The following is a 19,118-nucleotide window of genomic DNA, read 5'->3' as shown; positions in this document are numbered from 1 at the left end:
AATTAATCTCTCTTAAAAATTTGAACCATGGATCATTCATCTTCATCTTACCTAACTCTTATGTTTCCTAACTCTTATTACTTGACCTAACCATCGGGGACATGACTAAAATATTGTTTATGCCCTATATATTTTATGGTAATTTTAAGAGTGTTTTTTTGTGACACCATGATTATAAGTGTTCTTTTTGTTTTTTTATAGGCAAATGTTAGTTGTTAGAAATGTTAGTAAATTAGATCCTCCACCGGGTTCGAACCCGGGACCCTTCACCCTCACCCTCACCCCACTCAACCCTTATGTCCCTAGCTCTTACCACTTAACTTTTAATAAGTGTTCTTTTTGTGACCATGGTAATATAGTCGTCGTTAAGCTATACACGAATAAAAGGTAAACTTATACTAGGGGTTTGGTGGTCATCTTACTCACCCCTCCTCCTTCTTGTTTTTTTAAAAATGAAAACTGTATCAAAAATTAAAATTAAAAACTGAAAGGGACCTAAACTCAAGTTTGCGAGAATGTTTTGATATCCCTTCTAACAAACGCCTCCAAAGACACTCCTATGATATTTTCTTTGAAATAAAAAACTATAAATAGTAGAATTAACTTTTTGGAGAAAAATTTGTTGAGATTTTTGAAAATGATACTGCTCAGGAATAGTCTTTTCTTTCGATAACCCGTGTCTATTTTTAGATAAGGTGGAAATGAGGAGTGGTCAACTGGTCATCTTAGTTTTTGATAGACCAGTGTTTGGAAAAATCTTTATGTCCTTTTCTCCACAAATGAAAAATCTTTATCTCACTAAATAGGTAAACTTGAGTTTTGCAGTTTTGGCAAGTTACCCACATCATAATCATGGGAGAAGTCATTTTAACAAAGTAAATAGGTGAGTAGCCTAGTAAGAGGAGTTTAAATTTTGATACTTTTGACAAGTGAACTAAGCTGTGAGAAAATTAGTTTCATTGATTTAGTTGTCTAGTGGCCTATGATTTTGCTCGAGTCAGAAACAAATATTCCAATGTATTATAATAAGTGGAATGGTGGCTCTTATGCCGTTACTGCATGCTTCTTTTCTTATGTTTAGTAATTTCTTTTGAAGAACCACACCAAGTCTATCGTTGCTACATATTTTAATCTTATAAGTTATTACTATGAATGTGTTACAATTAAATTTTGTGATACCAATGATCTTTTTCTTTTCCTTTCGCAAGAGAACAATGGGTTTGAGAGGATTGATTTGAACAGTTTTGAGTTTTCACATTAAGAATTCAAATAAAAGGGAAGAATTTACTCGAGAATAAATACAACAAACTTCACCTGGGTTTTTTTTTTATAAGCAAAAATGTATTGAATGAGAGTACTAGGGGTATTCTAACCCAAATGGTACAAAATAATTACAAAGATAAAAATGAACAAAGCAAAATGCTAGTATCTTGAGGCTGGGGAAGGAGAAAAATTCCATTCGCATAACGAGTGAGATACAACCAGCCACAAAGAAAAGTCTCCCACTAAATGATATCTAACTATCCCTTGATACAAACTCAATAATCATCTCTTCAAATGCTGCTCGACACCTAACTGGGCCAGACTTAAAAAACGCAGCAGGGGAACAATAACAAAACAGCAGCTATAACTCAGCAACAGAGGCCAATGTATCTAAGTTACTTAATCAAAGACAACTCAAACAGTACCTTGGATTGGAAATCCAATCATAGGTTGAGAAAGTGAAGTTCTTTTCTTTTGCTCTCAGCCAGTTCCATGCCTTCATCTGTGCCAGTTCAAACAACTTTTCTGCATCCTTCATGCCTTCTTTGAAAATGATATTATTCCTTGTGAGCCACAAAGTCCAAATTATTGCAAGCCACACTAATTTTGCTTCCCTCTGATTTGCAGTCCAGAAATCTCCCCCAAATTGGAGGAAATGCACCCCACATGACCCTGGCATCACAGAAAGAATGCCTAACCATCTATTGCACATCTGCCATATTCGAGTAGAGAAAGAACAGTGCAACATAAGATGCTCTAGATTTTATTCCTCTCCTGAGCAAAGCACGCAAGCTACAGATCCGTTTGCTGGCAGAATTCCCCTTCGGAGTAAGTTTTCCTTCGTTTGAACTCGTCCCCAAAGTGCCTTCCAGCCGAAAGCGAGGACATTTGAGGGTGCCTTACAATTCCACAAAGCTTCAAAGGCTGGGATTGCTTCTTCTAACTCTACATCCTGCAAAATCCCAAAAGCTGATTTCACACTGTACAAGCTATCTTCACTTGCCAACCAAACCCATTTGTCTTCTTTTCCTTCCACAAGAGAAGTAGAGTTTATGAAGGTTGTGAAACCAGCCACCATTTCCTCCTCACGAGCTAATAACGGTCGTCGCCATAGGAAATTCCAGCGCCAAGAACCATTCTCCCAAGCTCCCATATCAGTCACGGATGAATCCCTTTGCAATGATAAGTTAAAAAACCTATTGTACTTTTCCTGCAATTTCTCTTGACCTGTCCAGCAATCTTGCCAAAATTTGACCCCCCTTCCGTCCCCTATAACTCTCCTCAAGCCATGATCGAACCATTTGCTGCCTCCATCTACATAACACATACTTATAATGTCTTTCCACCAAATTGACAAGTTCCCACCTAAATCAGTGCTGCCAAAGTGCTCAGGTATGGAATACTTTGCCCTTAGGACTCTTCCCCACAAACTTCCCGTGTCCGACAATAGCCTTCATCGCCATTTACCAAGAAGTGCTTTGTTGAAGATGCCCCAGTCCCTCAAACCCAAACCTCCAAGTGCTTTTGGTTTACAAATTGTTTCCCATTTAATCCAAGCCACCTTCTTACTTTCCTCCCATCCTCCCCATAGAAAAGACCTCAGAATTTTCTTGCAATTTTTCAGCACTCCTTGTGGCATACGAGAGAATGAGAGGTAAAAGAGCGATAAGGATGAGAGAACACTAGCAATCAGGGCTAACCTCCCCCCGAAGGAGATTGTTTTTTGCCTCCACCGCGAAAGTCTTGCTTTGATTTTATTTACCACTAGATCCCAAAAAGCTAATCTTCTCGGATTTCCCCCAACTGGCCCAAGGTAAGTAAATGGCACCTTCATGACCTTGCAATTAAGAAAGCTAGCAATGCTTCTAGTAATGCTCCCTTCCACTTCAATCCCTACTAACTTGTTTTTGTGGAAATTTATCTTAAGTACCGACACCAATTCAAAAAATCTCAAGACACTTTTAATTGCTAAGGCGTTTTGGAGAGAAGCCTTTCCAATAAAAAGTGTATCATCCGCGAACTTTAAGAAAGACACTCCCACTTCAATTGAAACGTCGTACCCTTCAAACTTCCCAAGGCGCACCGCTTGTTGGAACAAGCCATTGAGCCCCTCCGCTACTATGAGAAAGAGAAAAGGAGCCATTGGGTCTCCTTGTCTCAACCCCCTCCTCATTTTAAACTCCTCTCCTGGGCTTCTGTTCACAAGGACGGACACTTGTGCCGATCTCAAACAACTCTCTATACAACCCACCCATTTCTCATGGAAGTTCATCCATCTCATCATGTAGCTCAAGAAACCCCATCCCACTGTATCATAAGCTTTCTCGAAATCAACCTTAAAGATCATCGCCGGCTTCTTCCTATATTTTGCATCATGAATCACCTCATTTGCCACAACAATACCATCAAGCATACTCCGACCAGCCAAGAAGGTCGATAGTTCGACTCCAATCACTTTGGGGAGCACAAGCTTGAGCCTATTAGCCAGAATCTTTGCCACAATCTTATAAATGCAACCGACCAGTGAAATAGGCTTAAAATCATTAAGGCCTTGCGGTGATTCACATTTGGGAATCAAAGCAATGAAAGATGAGTTGCTTCCAGAAGGCCAAGCACTATCAGAGTGGAAGTCCTCAAGGATTCTCTGAACATCGCCTTCAAAATATGCCAAAAGAATTTAATAAACTGAAAGTTAAGCTCGTCCGGTCCCGGGCTCTTGTCACCATCACAATCCCACAGCACCTCCTTAATCTCAAGTGGATCAAACCTAGCTGTCAATCCGACTTTGTCAACCTCAGAGATAGTTCTAAACGGGAAACTATCTAAGTTCAAAGAAGGACAATCCATTTCCTCAAAGTGCTTCTCAAAGAAGGTCTTCACCTCCTTCTTGATTATATTAGGCCTTTCTTCCCACATTCCTTCAATTGTAAGGCCCGCCAAGTTGTTTGTGCGTCTTTTCCACTTCAATTGATGCGGTCACCTTCTTTCAGCCATTGAACACGAGCCTTTTAGCAAAGGAGTGATTCATTGAGCCTAGCAACCTTCCACAAATCCCCCACTAGTTCCTTGCTTTTTGTATACTCCTCTTCTGAAAGTCCCATTACCTCATTCTTCTTATCTAGCTTTGCCAAATCCTCTGTGATGGCCTTTCTCTGTTTGTTCACATCCCCAAACACTTCCTAGTTCCAAACACGAAGAGAAGCTTTCAAAGACTTAAGTTTCTCCTTTAGGACATAAGCCCCCCAACCTTGAATATGGATCTCCTTCCAAGTTCTTTCCACAAACTCTTTAAAGCGCGGGTCATGTAGCCAGCAGTTTAAAGTTCTGAAAGGTTTTGGGCCCCAATCACGGATTACACACCTTAGGAGTAGCGGGCAATGATCAGAAAAATCTCTATCAAGCACAAGTTGAGAGCTTTCAGGCCAACACGACAACCAAGCTCCGGAGATAAGAAATCTATCGATTTTACTCATAGATTTCCCATTAGGACGAAACCAAGTGAACCGCCTATCAGAGATAGGTATATCCAATAGCTCCATCTGATTGATGAAGCCGTTAAACTCATCCATCTCACATCTTCCGTAATTCATCGTAATCGCTTCTCCTTTTCTTTCTTGAGCCACTCATTTGATGAAGCTTGGGCTTGGAGACTGAAATGTAGGAAATGATTAGTGTATTGAATGTAGGCCTGAGCCAAAGTATTTCTTGAGACACTATGAAGACAATTCATGTTTCAATTTTAAAATTTTGTTTGAATGGGTTGCCTGGTTTGTTATATTTTTTGAAAGGATTTGTACTAAGTAATTGTTAATATTTCTTGAGACAGTAATGACAATTCTTCAGGAATTTACTATGAGGAAAAGCTCATTTGGTTTTGTAACTATTTCTTCCAAAGGTTTGTACAAAGCTTACAACTAATACTCATTTAGTTTATCCATATGCCTTATATTTTTTTTCCTATTAATTACTCATTAGTCTTAAATTTTTAGAGTTTGAGATGTACCTATATCTTATCCTTCGAGTGTTTATTGAGATCATTGTTTACACTTTACAAGTTGTTTCATTACTGGGTAGTCTTTTATATTAAATAGTTGTCATTCGAAGGATTTCGATTACAGGGTAGTTTATAAAAAAAATTTACCAGTGGAAAAGCTCTAATGGGCTTTCATGCTATAAACTAATGAAATAAACAAATTTTAATATAATTTGAGTAATTTTGGATGATTATTTAAATAAGTTTAGGACTATATATGAAATTTAATAGTACAAGGATTTTGAAATATTAATATTGGACCGTTATGAATTTGGAGTGGGCCGAGCATGTCTCCAACTAGAACGACCCAAGAACCAAGTAAGGAGGCCCAAAAGAAAGACTATAAGCATGACGTGAAGTCCAGACTCATCCCCTTTTCTCCCCAAGAATAGTCAAAGTAGTTATTATTGTTCCCCTTGATTTCCTCTCAAAGTCATGTAACATAGTCAACTCATTCAATGCATTTATTGCTAGGGTTGTTGGTTCACAAACTATATAAAGGAGAGCATGTGATGTACTCCCTCCGTTCCTAAATATAAGACCTATTCCAAAAAATTGCGCTTATTAAGGAAGCACTTAATGTCACTAATTATTGTATTGATTTTTTAAAAAAACATACATTCTTCCTTATTTAACCTTTGTTATGCACTCACCATTGATATCCCAAAAGTCATATTTAGTTGAATTAGTAGTAATTAATGGTAGGTGGTAACTTTGGAATTGAAAACATATAATTAATGTGGAGGGTAAAAATGGAAGAGTACAAAACCTTTTGTTAGATTATTGTAACTAGGTCTTATATTTAGGAACTTCAAAATTTTGAAACTAGGTCTTATATTTAGGAACGGAGGGAGTATAAGACAGGTTCACTCTATTATCAGAATAATACTCTTGAGCTTCTTTGCTCTACCCTAAAGTTTTATTCCAGAACAAATATTAATTTATATAGTATACATTTATTTATATAAATTTAATAGTGAACCTCATGTGATTTATTTGCTTATGTTAAAGGTACCTGTGGGCTGTGGTATCATCTATTTTTTGAAATCTTTATATGTGTGAAATTAGTATATGAGTACAAAATACTATAATTGAGTTCAGAGTTTATATTTTAAAAATATCTTCATTTTTATTATGATTCTTTTTTTGAAAGTATTATTATTATTTTTAATCTTTTTGGAAAGTGATTATTTTTAATTTTAGATCCCGTTTGGAAAAACAGATTAATTAAGCGCTTATAGTCATAAAAGCGTTTATTCATAAGCTATTTTAAAAAAATTATTGAAATAAATTAAAAATAAGTTGTATAAGCTGTTTTTCATAAGCTATCCCGAGTAGCTTATGAAAATAAGCTAAAAAAACTTATGGCAGGCCATAAACTGTTTGCATAAACCCTCCCAAACACTGACATAAGAGCTTATGCTGTCATGTCAGATAAGCTCAAATAAGCTCTTCAAACTGGGCCTAAGACTCTTCAACGAGGGCCTAACGCGATTTTTTTGCTAGATTATTGTTAGAGGTATTATATTTAGGGACATTAAAATTTTGAAATTAGGTCTTATAATTAGGATTAGGAGGAAGTAACAATTAACCTTTGGTTATTTTGGTACTTGATATTGGTTCCCACTAGGGTGGTCATTTTAAAAAATGGTCCACCCATGGACCAAGGGTCTTTTTAGTAATTTACATTTAAAAAAATTAAACCCTAAAATTTTCACTTCATCCTACACCAGATCTGCCGGCTCTACCTCACTCCTTTCTCTCTCTACCTCCAACCATGGCTTCTTCATCTTCTAGAACCAAATCCAGTGGACCAGTTCTACGATCTTTTTCACTCTCTGGCAGATTCTGCTCATACACCACATCCAAAACCCCTTCTCATCACAACCCTCAGCTTTCGCGACGTCTCGGTGATGGGGTAACGCGACGCGATGCTAGATCAACAGCACGGTGGGAGTGAGTGTAGATCGGTGTGCTGAAAGGTTGGATCGAAAACCCTCTTGATTCCGTGGACGAGGAGGAAGTCGGCGTCGTAAATCGGCGTCGCTGTGATCCTGACCTTGTTGATTTTTCCCCAAATTTCAAACATTCATCTAAGAGAGGGATCAGGTGAGGATTGAAATTGCAACCCAAAAGCTTCGAATTGCAACCCATATCTTCAAATCACACCCTAATATGTTCGAATCACAGCCTAGAATGTTCAAATCCCAACCCGGAGAATCCCTAATATTCAGATCTGCGGCTGTGTAGGCTTGTTGTATTTGTGCTTTTTCTGCACTATTGGCTCGAGTGTTTTTCAATGTGTATGTGGTTACTGGTTAGAAGTTTTCAATATTAGAGGTGTTTCTGTATGTGGGTTTTGGTTGTATGCTTACTTGGTTCGTGATTTGGGATTGTAGGAAAATTTAAAATCACGTTGCTTGATTTCATTATCTTGTTGCTTGACTTCACTATATGGCTTCGATTGTTAACAAGGAACGTGATTTCTTACTGGTGTGTTTTTGTATGTGGGTTTTGGTTGTATGCTTACTTGGAATTGGAAAAGCTTGACTCCAAGAATTGATTCAATAAAGCTTAACTCTGTTTTCAAAAAAAAAAATTAAATCTGCTAGTTACTTGAAATCTAGGATTTGACAGATCAACCACTATGGTTTGGGATCTGGCAGTTCTTGCAATTTTTGGGTGTGAAGAAGATAAAGAAGTGATGAAGAATGAAGATGAATGTGTATTTTTGTAATCATTTGGACTGAAATCACATGGTGTGAAGAAGATGAAGAAGTGATGAAGATGAAGATAGATCCATCGGTAATGGAATTCATATGGGATTTTATGAAAGATAAAAAATAAAATTAAAAATTGTGTATTTTTGTTTTATTTTTTAATTAATAAGATAAAGAACATTACATTTTTGTCCTTTTACCCCCATTCAATCCTAGCCGTTCGATTAAAGAATATTCCAAGATTCTTTAATCTAACGGTGCTTATATGTGGTGCACCGGTGGACCAGAAAAAAAAACTTGCCCACCCTAGTGGGCACCCTTGATATTCAACTTGCTCTCAATATGGCCGTATAAATAGTAAAAAATTGGTGTGCAGAAAATAAATCAACTAATATTTGAAAAAGCCCAACAGATTTGAAGTCCAACAAATTCAACACATAGAAGGAACCTTAAAAAACCCTAGTCAGTGTCTATCAAACATTGAGTGTGGAGCAGACAGATTACAGTAGCAATGGTTGATAGGATTAGCAATTTACCAGATGAACTTCTGTTTCACATTCTCTCGTTCCTTCCAACTGAAGATGTTTTTGTGACAAGTCTTGTGTCCAAGAGATGGAGACCACTCCGGTTTTCAGTCACCGATCTCCACTTTGTCGAGCTTAGAAATAGAAATACTCACCTTGAACCACGTGTGCCACGATACTCTGCCTTTATCAAATTCGTAGACGCATTCATTCTCAGACGAGGTATTCACCAACCCATCAAAACTCTTCGCCTCGAGTGTTACTCGTGTCCAGTTTTCAAAGTTGAGAAATGGTTGAAAGCCGCAGCAGACTGCAAAGTTGAGAATCTCCAAATCTGTGGGCCGGTTTTGCCATGCACCATTTTCAGCATCAAAACCCTTGTTGTTCTCAAGTTGAGATGCGTGGATTTTAAGGGTTTTTCTGATGTTGAACTTCCCTTACTCAAAACTCTGCATTTGGACTATGTTACTTTCTCAAAGTGTCAACATTTTATAGAGCTTCTTAATGGGTGTCCATTGCTTGAAAATTTGGAAGCAAAATGCATATCTGCTGCTTTCGTTGATGACCCTAAGTTTACAACTTTATCAAAGTTGGTCAGAGCAGATGTTTTTAACTTAAGAAGACCTCTTGATATTCCTATGAGAACTTTTTGCAATGTAGAGTTTCTTCGCATAGACCAGGTTTGTAATCATGTTTTTGTAATCAATTTAGTTTGTTAATGTTATCAATATTTCTGATAAGTTTCTCTTTGCAGTTCTGTGATGTAGACATTCCTATATTTCCCAATTTAATTCAGCTGGAACTCATGTTTGGACGCCACGATCTTAAATGGGAATCGGTGCTTGATATGCTCAATCATTGCCCTCAACTTCAAACTTTTGACCTTGAAAACCCATCTTATACTGCTGATAAGGTTTGGCCAAATACACATGTTGTTCCTAAATGCTTTTCTTCACAACTCAGGACGTGCATTCTTAGAAATTTTAAAGGCAAGGAAAGTGGGATGAGATTTGCCAAGTTTGTTATGCAAAATTCAGCATTGTTAGATACCATGACAATTTTCAGTTACCGTCACCTATCTCTTGAGGAAATTCTGGAAATGAGAAAAGAATTGGACTCATGCCCAAGGAGCTCTGCATCCTGTGAACTTTTATTTAAGTAATTTTTATGCTTGTTAGTATTTGAAAATTATTTCCAGATGACTGCAATTGTATTCAGTACTACATATATTATATCTGCTGGTTTTGGTGCTTTTTTGAAGGACATATGCTGTGTTTTGCTGTTGGTACATCAGTATTTTTTAAATGTAACAGAAACTGAAATAGGAATAGATTTTTAAACTAGCTATTTGGATGTGTATCCTTGTGAGTCTTAGCCCTTTTAATTGATGTAGCAGAAGAGAACTTGAGGAGATTCTATTTAATTCCACCATACTCTCTAATTCATTAACCTCTAGCTGCACAGTTGCTCCATCTCGCCTTTCATCTGCTTCAACCCTTCACAAGGTTCTTTCCCCATCCAATTGTGATGGGGAGAATAGCTCTGGATGATGGAACTCTCTAGCTTACTAAGAAAACAAACTTCTAGGCCATAAGAATTTCACTCTACATCATTGTTTTTCTTCTTCATAAAGAACACTAAAATTATGCTTAAGATTTAAGAAAATAAAACCCACGCTGCATCGGCGTGCAAGATGCGGGGTGCAAGGGATGCGACCGGGCGTCGTCGATGGCGATGGGTGTTTTGCAGTGAGATTGGTTTTTTGGTTTTGCATTTTTTTTTGGGTTTCTTCAATTCCAAAGCATGGAAAATCAGAGATCTTTTATGTTCATGAATGCTTTGCATGTCCATTTAAGTTTTACAAGTTCCTCCTAGAAGAAGTTAGTCTAAGCTGAATTGTTAACTAGATTAATTGCTCCCCTTTTTACAAGGTATGCCAATCCTAGCTACCAGCTAGCTCTGACCTATTAAAACTGTAGAAGAAACAGAAAAAGGAGGGAAGATTAATAACTATATATATTTATAATTGTAATGTAAGATTGACATATGTGATTGTGCTATTGCTTTAGATCTCCTTGCTTTCTTATATGCATTGCTAGAGAAGGAAGTAATCCTAGGGTGTAGAATCAGATTTTTGATCTGCATCTGCTGTGGCTTGAACTTGTGCTGCATACTGTAAATTCCAGAGAACGTCCTCAAAAGATGGACGAGATGATGATTCTGGAGTTATGCATTTGGTTGTGATGGATATTGCAATTGATAATGACTCTTGACAGCAACTGGTCAACACTACTGGATCTACAATTTTTCTTCTACCATCTTGACTGCCAAAGGAGGCCTGTGGTTCACAACACCAGGTCTTGGATTTCATTAATAAAAAACTTAACAATGAGCAGAGCAAAGTAAATGTTTAAGAATGAAGGCATTTACAATTCCAATTTTCCTCACATATTTCATATGTCTGAGATTACCTAACTATAATCTCCAAAGTCCATATAACTAAATTCAAATCATGAATTGCCTGCCAATCTCTTTTAAAATCCATTACTTATAAGTATGTACTATTGGTTAGATATGTTCCATGAATAGTTAGTGCATGTTTTGAAATCCTCCAACAATTTTAAAGTCATAATTAATTCTGAGAAGCTTAAGAGAGTAGCTTGCGGGTTTCAGAATTAATTCCACTTTTGAGGAAAAAGAAGCTAATCCAAACATGCTATTGATCAACTGCCCTTGTCACCTCACCAAGTAGTTGACAAGAAGTGTGGTTAAATAGGGTTGATTAATTATACTTGATTCAGTGGTTATATTATATAGGTTTAATTGTTAGTTATTTTCAAGTATATGAGTGAGACAAATTGTATGTGTATATATTATTATTCATCCAGAGAAAATATAAGGCAGAGATTTTCAAAAGCCTTTACCTTTTCATCAACAAAAAATGCTTCTCCTTTGTCGCTTGCTATTGGTCCAGCAAGTGATTCAAACAATATGAATCCAAAATTATAAACATCATCCTCTAACTTTTCCATTTGGCTATAAAAGAAAGAAAAGAACAAATTTGTTAGTATTCATCTATAAAATAATTTCAGAATCAATGGTATATTGAGCGTATCACGTTAGAGTAATGTTTATTGTGAGAGATGAGAGCATTAAATCGTGAAAAAAAAAGTAACAGTGGAAGGGAGACAATAAAGAGTGATTACTGAACAACACATGTTGACACACAAAGGTAGAGATAGTGAAAAGTGAATTAGCTTCACAGAATTACTAGAAAAATTGAAACAGAAATGCTAGCAACACATTTTCAAACACCCTTTTTCCCATCGGTTGAAATGTATAAGAGTTTCATTAAATTATATAGTCTCCCTCTTAATTCAGGGAGTCCTGTTCCCTATTTGGTGGGGCTCGTGTGAATGTTAATTAATAAGTAAAAGTTTATTAAAAAGAGTGTTAGAGTGTGTATTGCTAGCATATCAAATGTTAAAAATGTACACAAATGCTAATAGGCATGATTTCCTGATTATGCTGATGGTGTAAGCAAATAAAGAGAATGGACTATGAAATTTTAATGATGTTGCTGTTGAATCATATGGCATAATATCCTAGCATGCTAGTTAAGAATCCAGCTGAAAGTTGTAACATTGAAGTAAAATAAGCTACCATAAGTAGACGTACCATGATTTCGGATTCCCTCCCTTTGCCTGTACAATACATAGAAAGCAATAGAGTCACTCTAGTATCAAGCATGATAGACCAAGGTTAAAAAGCTGGATTACTAACAAACAATCATACCTCAAGATTTTCAATCTCGTCGGCGATCATGGACATACCATAGTCACTTAACTTGGGAAAGCGATGCTCATCAAGTAAAACATTGTTTGTCCTCAATTGGTTTCTTAAACAACCTGGTATAACTCCAGTATGTAAAAAATGCACAGCCTTGGCAACTCCAATTAAAATTGCCAATCTATCAGACCATTTTAGTGCCTTGTCTGAAGAAAATTCTACATGTTTGAATGAAGCAAGATTAGTTTTTGGAGCATCCAACACAGAAAGACAACAAGTCAACAACAGCAACAAAAGCCTTATCTCACAAAGTGAGTCGGCTATATGGATCATACTATGTCATTGAGCTCGACCAAAAACCAGATTTTTAAAATTTGGTTTTAGTAATTCCTCATTGCTTTTTTATTTCATTAAACTCAATGTATAATTATTTCTCAAAAGCATATGCAGTCTGTTTGGCCATATTGTAAAATTGTAAATCAAAGAGATAAGTTCATCCACATTGAGTAAGTCAATATAAGTCTCATCCTAACTTCCTAAGTGTGGTATTCTGGCAGCAATGGAAAACAGAAACAACAATGATGTTGAAGAAAGAGGCATTCTGTGAAATTTTATGCACTCATCATTGTATATAACAATTTAATGTCATACTAACCTGACAAATGTCTACGATAATTCCCATTTGGCACGTACTCATATACAAGATGAAGTTTGTGGCTACTATTAGTATCATCTTGTCCACCACCATCAATACAGTGACCCAAGAGGCTAACCAAATTTGGATGCTGAAGCTTTGAGAGTAAATCCAACCGAGCTCTAAGATTTTGTATTGAGAATTTCTTTTTCAGAGGTAGAGATCTTATCACCACGTAAGATCCATTCTCAAGTTTACCTTTGTACAGCTGAAATGAAGCAAAAGACTTAAAAGAGGCCTTCTATAAGAGCAATACAAAATGAGTGTGACAAAAAAGCCTTGTTCATACTAGATACTAATATGGATAGAAACTCTTTCAAAGAACATTGAGTGGTTGAAGGATACCTTTCCTATAGATCCTTCACCAATACAAGTTGACAATGCAAAGTTTCTTGTGATGTCCTTCAACTCTTCAATCAAAAACTGTCGACAAGTTGGATTAGCTTGTGTCCCTAGCTTCACTGTTTGAGAAATGAATCCTGAAAGAGATAGAAAATGAAACATAACTATATTTTGAATGCCATTTAATATCTATAGACTTCACATCAGCAATCTTAAGCAAAATGTAGAATCTGGACATCAGAATTATCACTGCCTAGTCTATTTACTTACTAGCACTAGCAAGAAATTCAGAGGAAACTCCTGTTGTTGAGTTATCTTGAACAGCCTTTGACATCATCTCATGCCTGTAAATCTCCCTTGAATGATGTTTTCTGTAAAAGCAAATTCCTAAAGCTAAAAGTACAAGAACAACTATAATAATGACAGCAGCTGCTGCAGCTATTATTATCCATCTCCAGAATTTCATCCTTCCTGAACTGGATTCTTCACAATAAGACCCTCTCTTCTGAGGCTGTGAGAGAAGAGATAAACAATTTCCACTATATCTGACAACTCTTCCATTAGTTGTACTGGCCAAGCAAGAAGGAAGCATACCATTGAACTTGTTACTAGAGATATCCACAAAGCCAAGTTTGCTGCCACATTTAAGTTTGTGTGGAAGGGACCCGCTTAGCAGATTGCTTTCTAAATTCAGATAGCTCATGTTTGGCAAAGAGAACAAGGAAGATGTTGGCATCTTAGTAAGATGATTTGATGAAAGATCTAGATGTTGAAGCTGACCCAATTCACCAAACTGATTAGGTATCTCACCTGAGAATGAATTTCCACTTAGCAGAATAGTTACTACTTCTTTAGGCATCAATGGTAGTTCAGAATCTAAATGATTTTGTCTTAAATCCAGGACATGTAGGCCAGAGAGAGTAGTGAGATCAGGAAGCCCACCAGATAGCTCATTGTGGGACAAGGAAATATCAGTAAGACTCTTAATTTTGCACAGTGAGGAGGGGAATGAACCCTTCAAGTGGTTCCTCTTCAAACTCAAGACACTGAGATTAGACAATGAATCAAACCAATTAGGCATGGTGCTGTCAAAGTAATTGCCATCAAGTGTTAGTGTTTGAAGCTTTACCATTGTAGCTAGTTTTGGAGGGATGGAACCAAATAAGAAATTTGAGCTCATGTCCAAGACTTCAAGCAAAGACAATCTATGAATTTTATCAGGGAGGGGCCCCCAAATCCCTAAGGACACCAAACTGAGGACCCTTAAGCTGGTTAACCTGGTCAATGTGGTGACAAAAGAATCAATAGAGAAGCTCAAGGATAGTGTCTGATTTGGAACTGCAAATCCATTGAATTTTTCTACCTTCACATGCTTATCTCCCATGATTTTAAGCTCAGTTACTGAATCACCCTCACACTTGATGCTCATGTGTGCAGATGGAGAAATGCTGCAAAGGTCCCCATTGTAATTTTCCCAAACTTCCAAAGAGGTAGGGTACTCAAGGTACTTCCTTAACTGTAACAGGACTTGGGTCTGAGCAAATTGTAGCTCATGGGTACCATGAATGAACCAAAACCAGGAAAGAACCACAAGATGGAGGTAAAAATGTCTCATTGAACTAACTTTGAGCATTAGGCTCCAAATTTGATGAAGAATTGAAGATGAACAAACATCAATCTTACCAGAAGTTTAGAGATACTAAACTCAAGACAGATGACAAAAAATGTCAGAAAACTCAAAACATCCTCAAATTTCAATTTCAAATAATAAAAATGCTACCTTTAAAGAAAATTTTGTTGAAATACAGGTTATAGACCTTGATTATACAAGTGCTGCTGTTTCATTCATGAAAAGGAAGAGAAAGCAAGAAACACATTAAAAGATGCATATTGGGGTTATGATGAAGAAAAAGGGAGCATTGACTATTCAGCTGAACAAACTGAGGAGACAAAGACCATAATAAAGTTTAAAGAGAACACTTTTGTGAAGAACACAAAAAACCCACCACTAGCAAGCTCATAGAAAAAGCTATGGCAGAGGAATCTTTTTGAATGAGTAATGGCATTAAGCTTTGAATGAAAGAGGAGGGGAAGAATGGAAGTAGTTGAAACTTGAAAAAGATGTAGCATGGACACCAAACATTTAAACAAGGTCACTGTAATAGCATATAAGGCATTTAATGCATCCTGTGAAGTGGGCTTTAATTGGAGAATGACAGCACCATGGTGGGATAGAGGAGAGGAGGCTCTGAGAGGGTTTGACGGTTGGGGTGGGAAAGAAGAACAATGTAATGTCAGGTAGGGGGGCAGGAACAGCCTGGAAGAAGATATGCTATGAAAGGGAAAATATTTATTAACACTCATTTCATCACCACCATTAAAGACAAAAAGAAAGAAATCAAAGATGTAACTTTTTTTTTCCCTTCAAGTATCTCTCACGTTCCGCAACTATGAGACTTCTTCTTTGTGCGCATATAAATTGAATCATGGATTAAAGGTTTAAGGAGCTCACCTAAATATCAATTGTAGTTATCATTGTTAATAAAGATATAATTTATAATGTGATAAAAGAAAGAAATATAAAAATAAGTAATTAAAAATAAAATGAAGTACATATTTAAATACAAGATGGAACACTAAGGTGAAATCAAAATTATCCACGACCAGGTAAGTTAATAAAATTATTTCTATTCACACACTATAATTTTAACTTTTGTGTAATTTTTCACTTTGTATTCGAATATACACCAAATAGAAAACGGATATGGTCATATGGATGTATCAACATCAAAATTATACTGATAAAGGTATGGGCAAGTCCAGTGTTGGGAATTGAGATGTCTCATATGTCTAACCTTTAATATATTCTCATCCTTTTTTTGTTTTTTATGCTTCTTGTTTATTTATTTATCTTTTTGGATCCTCTCCCATCATGTGAGATTCTTCTTCACATGTTTCTTTTTGCTTTGGAGTTTGGGAAAGGGTCCCCATAATTGGATTAAGATGATTTTGATTTTTGGACTAGAACTGTGTGTGAGAGTGTGTGTCCAGAGGCATTTTAGGTTTATGACCTTTGCGTGACAGAGTGACTTTGTTTTTGTCTCCATAAGCCTTTGGAGTGATTAATTAATAATAAGGTGCTCATTTGGAGTGTACGGTTTCAGCAAAAACCCTATCACGCAGTCAACCACCATTCCAATTTGCCTTCCAAAAATAACCAATTCACAATTCTAATTAGAGTAAAGTATACTCACCCCCCTCAAGTTTTGTTAGAATAACACTCCACCCCATTCTTATCTAAAATCTACACCCCACCCCATTTTATATAGAGGCAAATTTAGTGACGAAAAATATTCTTCATTAATAATTAGTTATTATTTATATTGTTAATCAATAATTTCAAAAAATATTTTCAATATAATCCAATAAATATAAAAATGAAAACATCACAGTCCTCCTCATTCTCTCAATCGCGTTCTTCCTCCGTAAATTCACAATGCAAATTCTGCAATAGCACACATGACTGGTTGACAAACCATATCTCAAACATAATGAAACATGCTTGTGTTTTCATATTTGGTAATAATTCAATTTTAATCAAAATTATCTATTTATACCTCCAATTTTTAAAATTGGATTGTAGACCCAAAAAGCAACACAAATGAGTGAAGAAAATAGAGAAACAAAATTAAGAAATATGAAGTGGATCGGAGGTTACTAGAACCCAACGATGCGGTGGAGCACCGTTTTTAACAAAATCCAACATCTTAAACCAACAAAGCGTACGCTCACAACTTAAAGGGGTGAAGTTCACAACAAGTAGTTGAACAAGTGGCTTTGGGGATGTGCGATTCACGTTCTGGGGTTCGGGTCGCAACAAAACTTTGAGGCATGGTGGTGCCATGGAGTTTCACATTCTGGGATGGTTGTCGTCGTGTTAAAGGGAGCAAAGGTTTGGTGGTGACCGTTTGTGGTGAGAAATATGATTTGGAGATAAATGAGACGTGGACTTAACAGACAGAGTTGATGGTTTTTTTAAATTTAATTCAGTAAAATTATTTTCATAAATTGATGTATGATAGTGTATATGCATTTAATTTATTTAAATTTTAACTAATTAGTAATTATTTTTTATTAGTGACGAAAACATTTTCGTCATTAAATTTTGCCTTTATAAAAAATGGGGTGGAGTGTAGATTTTAAAAAACAATGGGGTGGAGTGTCATTCTTGCAAACCTTGAGGGGGGTGAGTGTATTTTACTCTTCTAATTAATATTTGATGTACACCTTTGCGTACAGAGACAAGAGAAACATGACTAAACCAATTTCGGACGGGATGAAAGATATCTTGAGAATGTATATGTATAGAAGGAGATGATAAACTCATATCTATTTATTTATTTATATTTTTATGGATTGATTTTTCTCTAAGGAACGAGGTACATAAGAGAATCAATAGATTTATACAGAAAAAGAAGAAAAAAGTATGTCCTCCATGTTAGACCATTGTGCCAACAGAACCACAAATGATCTTCATCATTGCCAGCCGTGTTCTTATTTAACTCTAGTTGTTTCTGATTCAGTTTTTATTTCTCAGTATTTTCATAGTTTCTCTTTAGTTCATGTGTTGCGAGCAAGCAATATGACTGTAGACTTTCTAGCCAAATTTGCATTGTCTCAGTACAGCAGTACTCTTTTGTGGGGATTGAAGAGTACCCCGTCGATTTAGAGGAGGTGCTCGCTTCCGATTTGGTTTCTTCTTAATTAATGTAATATCATTTTCCGTCAAAAAAAACTCGCACTCATTTGACTCGCACTTTTACTATGGACTTTTTCAGATTATAGTTTATAAAAGTGTGTCTGAACCCATATAGAGTAAGTTGACTTTGACTTCATTCAACTCGCACTTCAATTGATTATATTACACAATACATGCATTCACATGATCAAGATTATGTTCAACTTTTGAACCTTAGAGCATCTCCAATGGAGTCCTTATTTTGGGATCTTAAAATAAGATCCGAATCTTATTAAATTCCACCATTGGAGCTATCCTACGTGGCATGAGATCTTAGAGCATTTCCAATGATAGGAACTTATTTTGGGACTTTACTCATTTTTTGTGGGACCAGATTGCCACATAGGATTTAAGACACTCATAAGGTCTCTATGCACATTTCACTCTAATGGTTGAAGATCTTATTTTACTTTTGACCGGGCTCACAATACCCAATATATTTATATTATTTATTTCCCTCCTTATTTTTTACTTTGGTTATGGTATTGGAGGAGAGAGAAAAAAATATTATTTTATTTAAGATCTCACATTTGAGAGTACCTGAGCTAAGACACGGATCTTAGCTTTTGCTAAGATCTCATACTATGTAGGATAGCTCCAATGGTGAGATCTAATAAAATCCGGATCTTATTTTAAGATCTCAAAATAAGGACTCCATTGGAGATGCTCTTAGTTTTTGCTAAGATCCGTGCCTTAGCTCAGGTACTCTCAAATGTGGGATCTTAAATAAAATAATATTTTTTCTCTCTCTCCTTCAATACAAGAACCAAAGTGAAAAATAGGGAGGGAAATAAATAATATAAATATACTGGGTACTGTGGGTCCAGTCAAAAGTAAAATAAGATCTCAACCACTAGAGTGAAATGTGCATAGGGACCTTATGAGTGTCTTAAATTCTATGTGGCAATCTGGGCCCACAAAAAGTGAGTTAAGTCCTAAAATAAGATCTCACCAT

At 36.3% G+C, this 19,118-nt stretch overlaps 2 protein-coding genes across 3 annotated transcripts; one reads left to right on the top strand and one right to left on the bottom strand.

Annotated features, from left to right (window-relative positions):
• The first annotated feature begins 8,426 nt into the window (after positions 1-8,426).
• On the top strand, positions 8,427-9,803 carry LOC130729675 (F-box/LRR-repeat protein At3g59200-like). The gene is made up of 2 exons (XM_057581495.1): positions 8,427-9,220; positions 9,295-9,803. The coding sequence occupies exons 1-2, from the start codon at positions 8,528-8,530 to the stop codon at positions 9,700-9,702; spliced, it is 1,101 nt and encodes a 366-aa protein (XP_057437478.1). The 5' UTR covers positions 8,427-8,527; the 3' UTR covers positions 9,703-9,803.
• Positions 9,804-10,532: 729 nt separating this feature from the next.
• Positions 10,533-15,694, bottom strand: LOC130729672 (probable inactive leucine-rich repeat receptor-like protein kinase At3g03770). Of its 2 annotated transcripts, XM_057581492.1 has the most exons (8): positions 14,729-14,867; positions 13,636-14,642; positions 13,369-13,502; positions 12,985-13,231; positions 12,336-12,547; positions 12,219-12,244; positions 11,465-11,576; positions 10,533-10,878 (listed from the first exon to the last, which is right to left on the bottom strand). In XM_057581492.1, exons 2-8 carry the CDS (start codon positions 14,543-14,545, stop codon positions 10,654-10,656), a joined length of 1,866 nt encoding a protein of 621 aa, XP_057437475.1. In that variant the 5' UTR covers positions 14,546-14,642; positions 14,729-14,867; the 3' UTR covers positions 10,533-10,653. The 2 variants fall into 2 exon arrangements, with proteins under 2 accessions (XP_057437475.1, XP_057437474.1); XM_057581491.1 differs by having other exon boundaries at positions 13,636-15,694.
• Positions 15,695-19,118: the final 3,424 nt, after the last annotated feature.

This window comes from Lotus japonicus, chromosome 1 (genome assembly GCF_012489685.1).
Source record: "Lotus japonicus ecotype B-129 chromosome 1, LjGifu_v1.2".
NCBI classification, from domain to species: Eukaryota; Viridiplantae; Streptophyta; class Magnoliopsida; order Fabales; family Fabaceae; genus Lotus; species Lotus japonicus.
This window is presented reverse-complemented; position numbering and strand designations above follow the sequence as displayed.

What these genes read in the sequence shown, in the direction of transcription:
- LOC130729675 (XM_057581495.1), top strand. Translation starts at nt 8,528, where the DNA reads ATGGTTGATAGGATTAGCAATTTACCAGATGAACTTCTGTTTCACATT. An exon ending in AGTTTCTTCGCATAGACCAG is followed by an intron (nt 9,221 to 9,294) that starts GTTTGTAATCAT and finishes TTCTCTTTGCAG; the next exon opens with TTCTGTGATGTAGACATTCC.
- LOC130729672 (XM_057581491.1), bottom strand. Translation starts at nt 14,998, where the DNA reads ATGCTCAAAGTTAGTTCAATGAGACATTTTTACCTCCATCTTGTGGTT. An exon ending in TTATCGTAGACATTTGTCAG is followed by an intron (nt 12,548 to 12,984) that starts GTTAGTATGACA and finishes TCAAACATGTAG; the next exon opens with AATTTTCTTCAGACAAGGCA. An exon ending in GGAGGGAATCCGAAATCATG is followed by an intron (nt 11,577 to 12,218) that starts GTACGTCTACTT and finishes TTTCTTTTATAG; the next exon opens with CCAAATGGAAAAGTTAGAGG.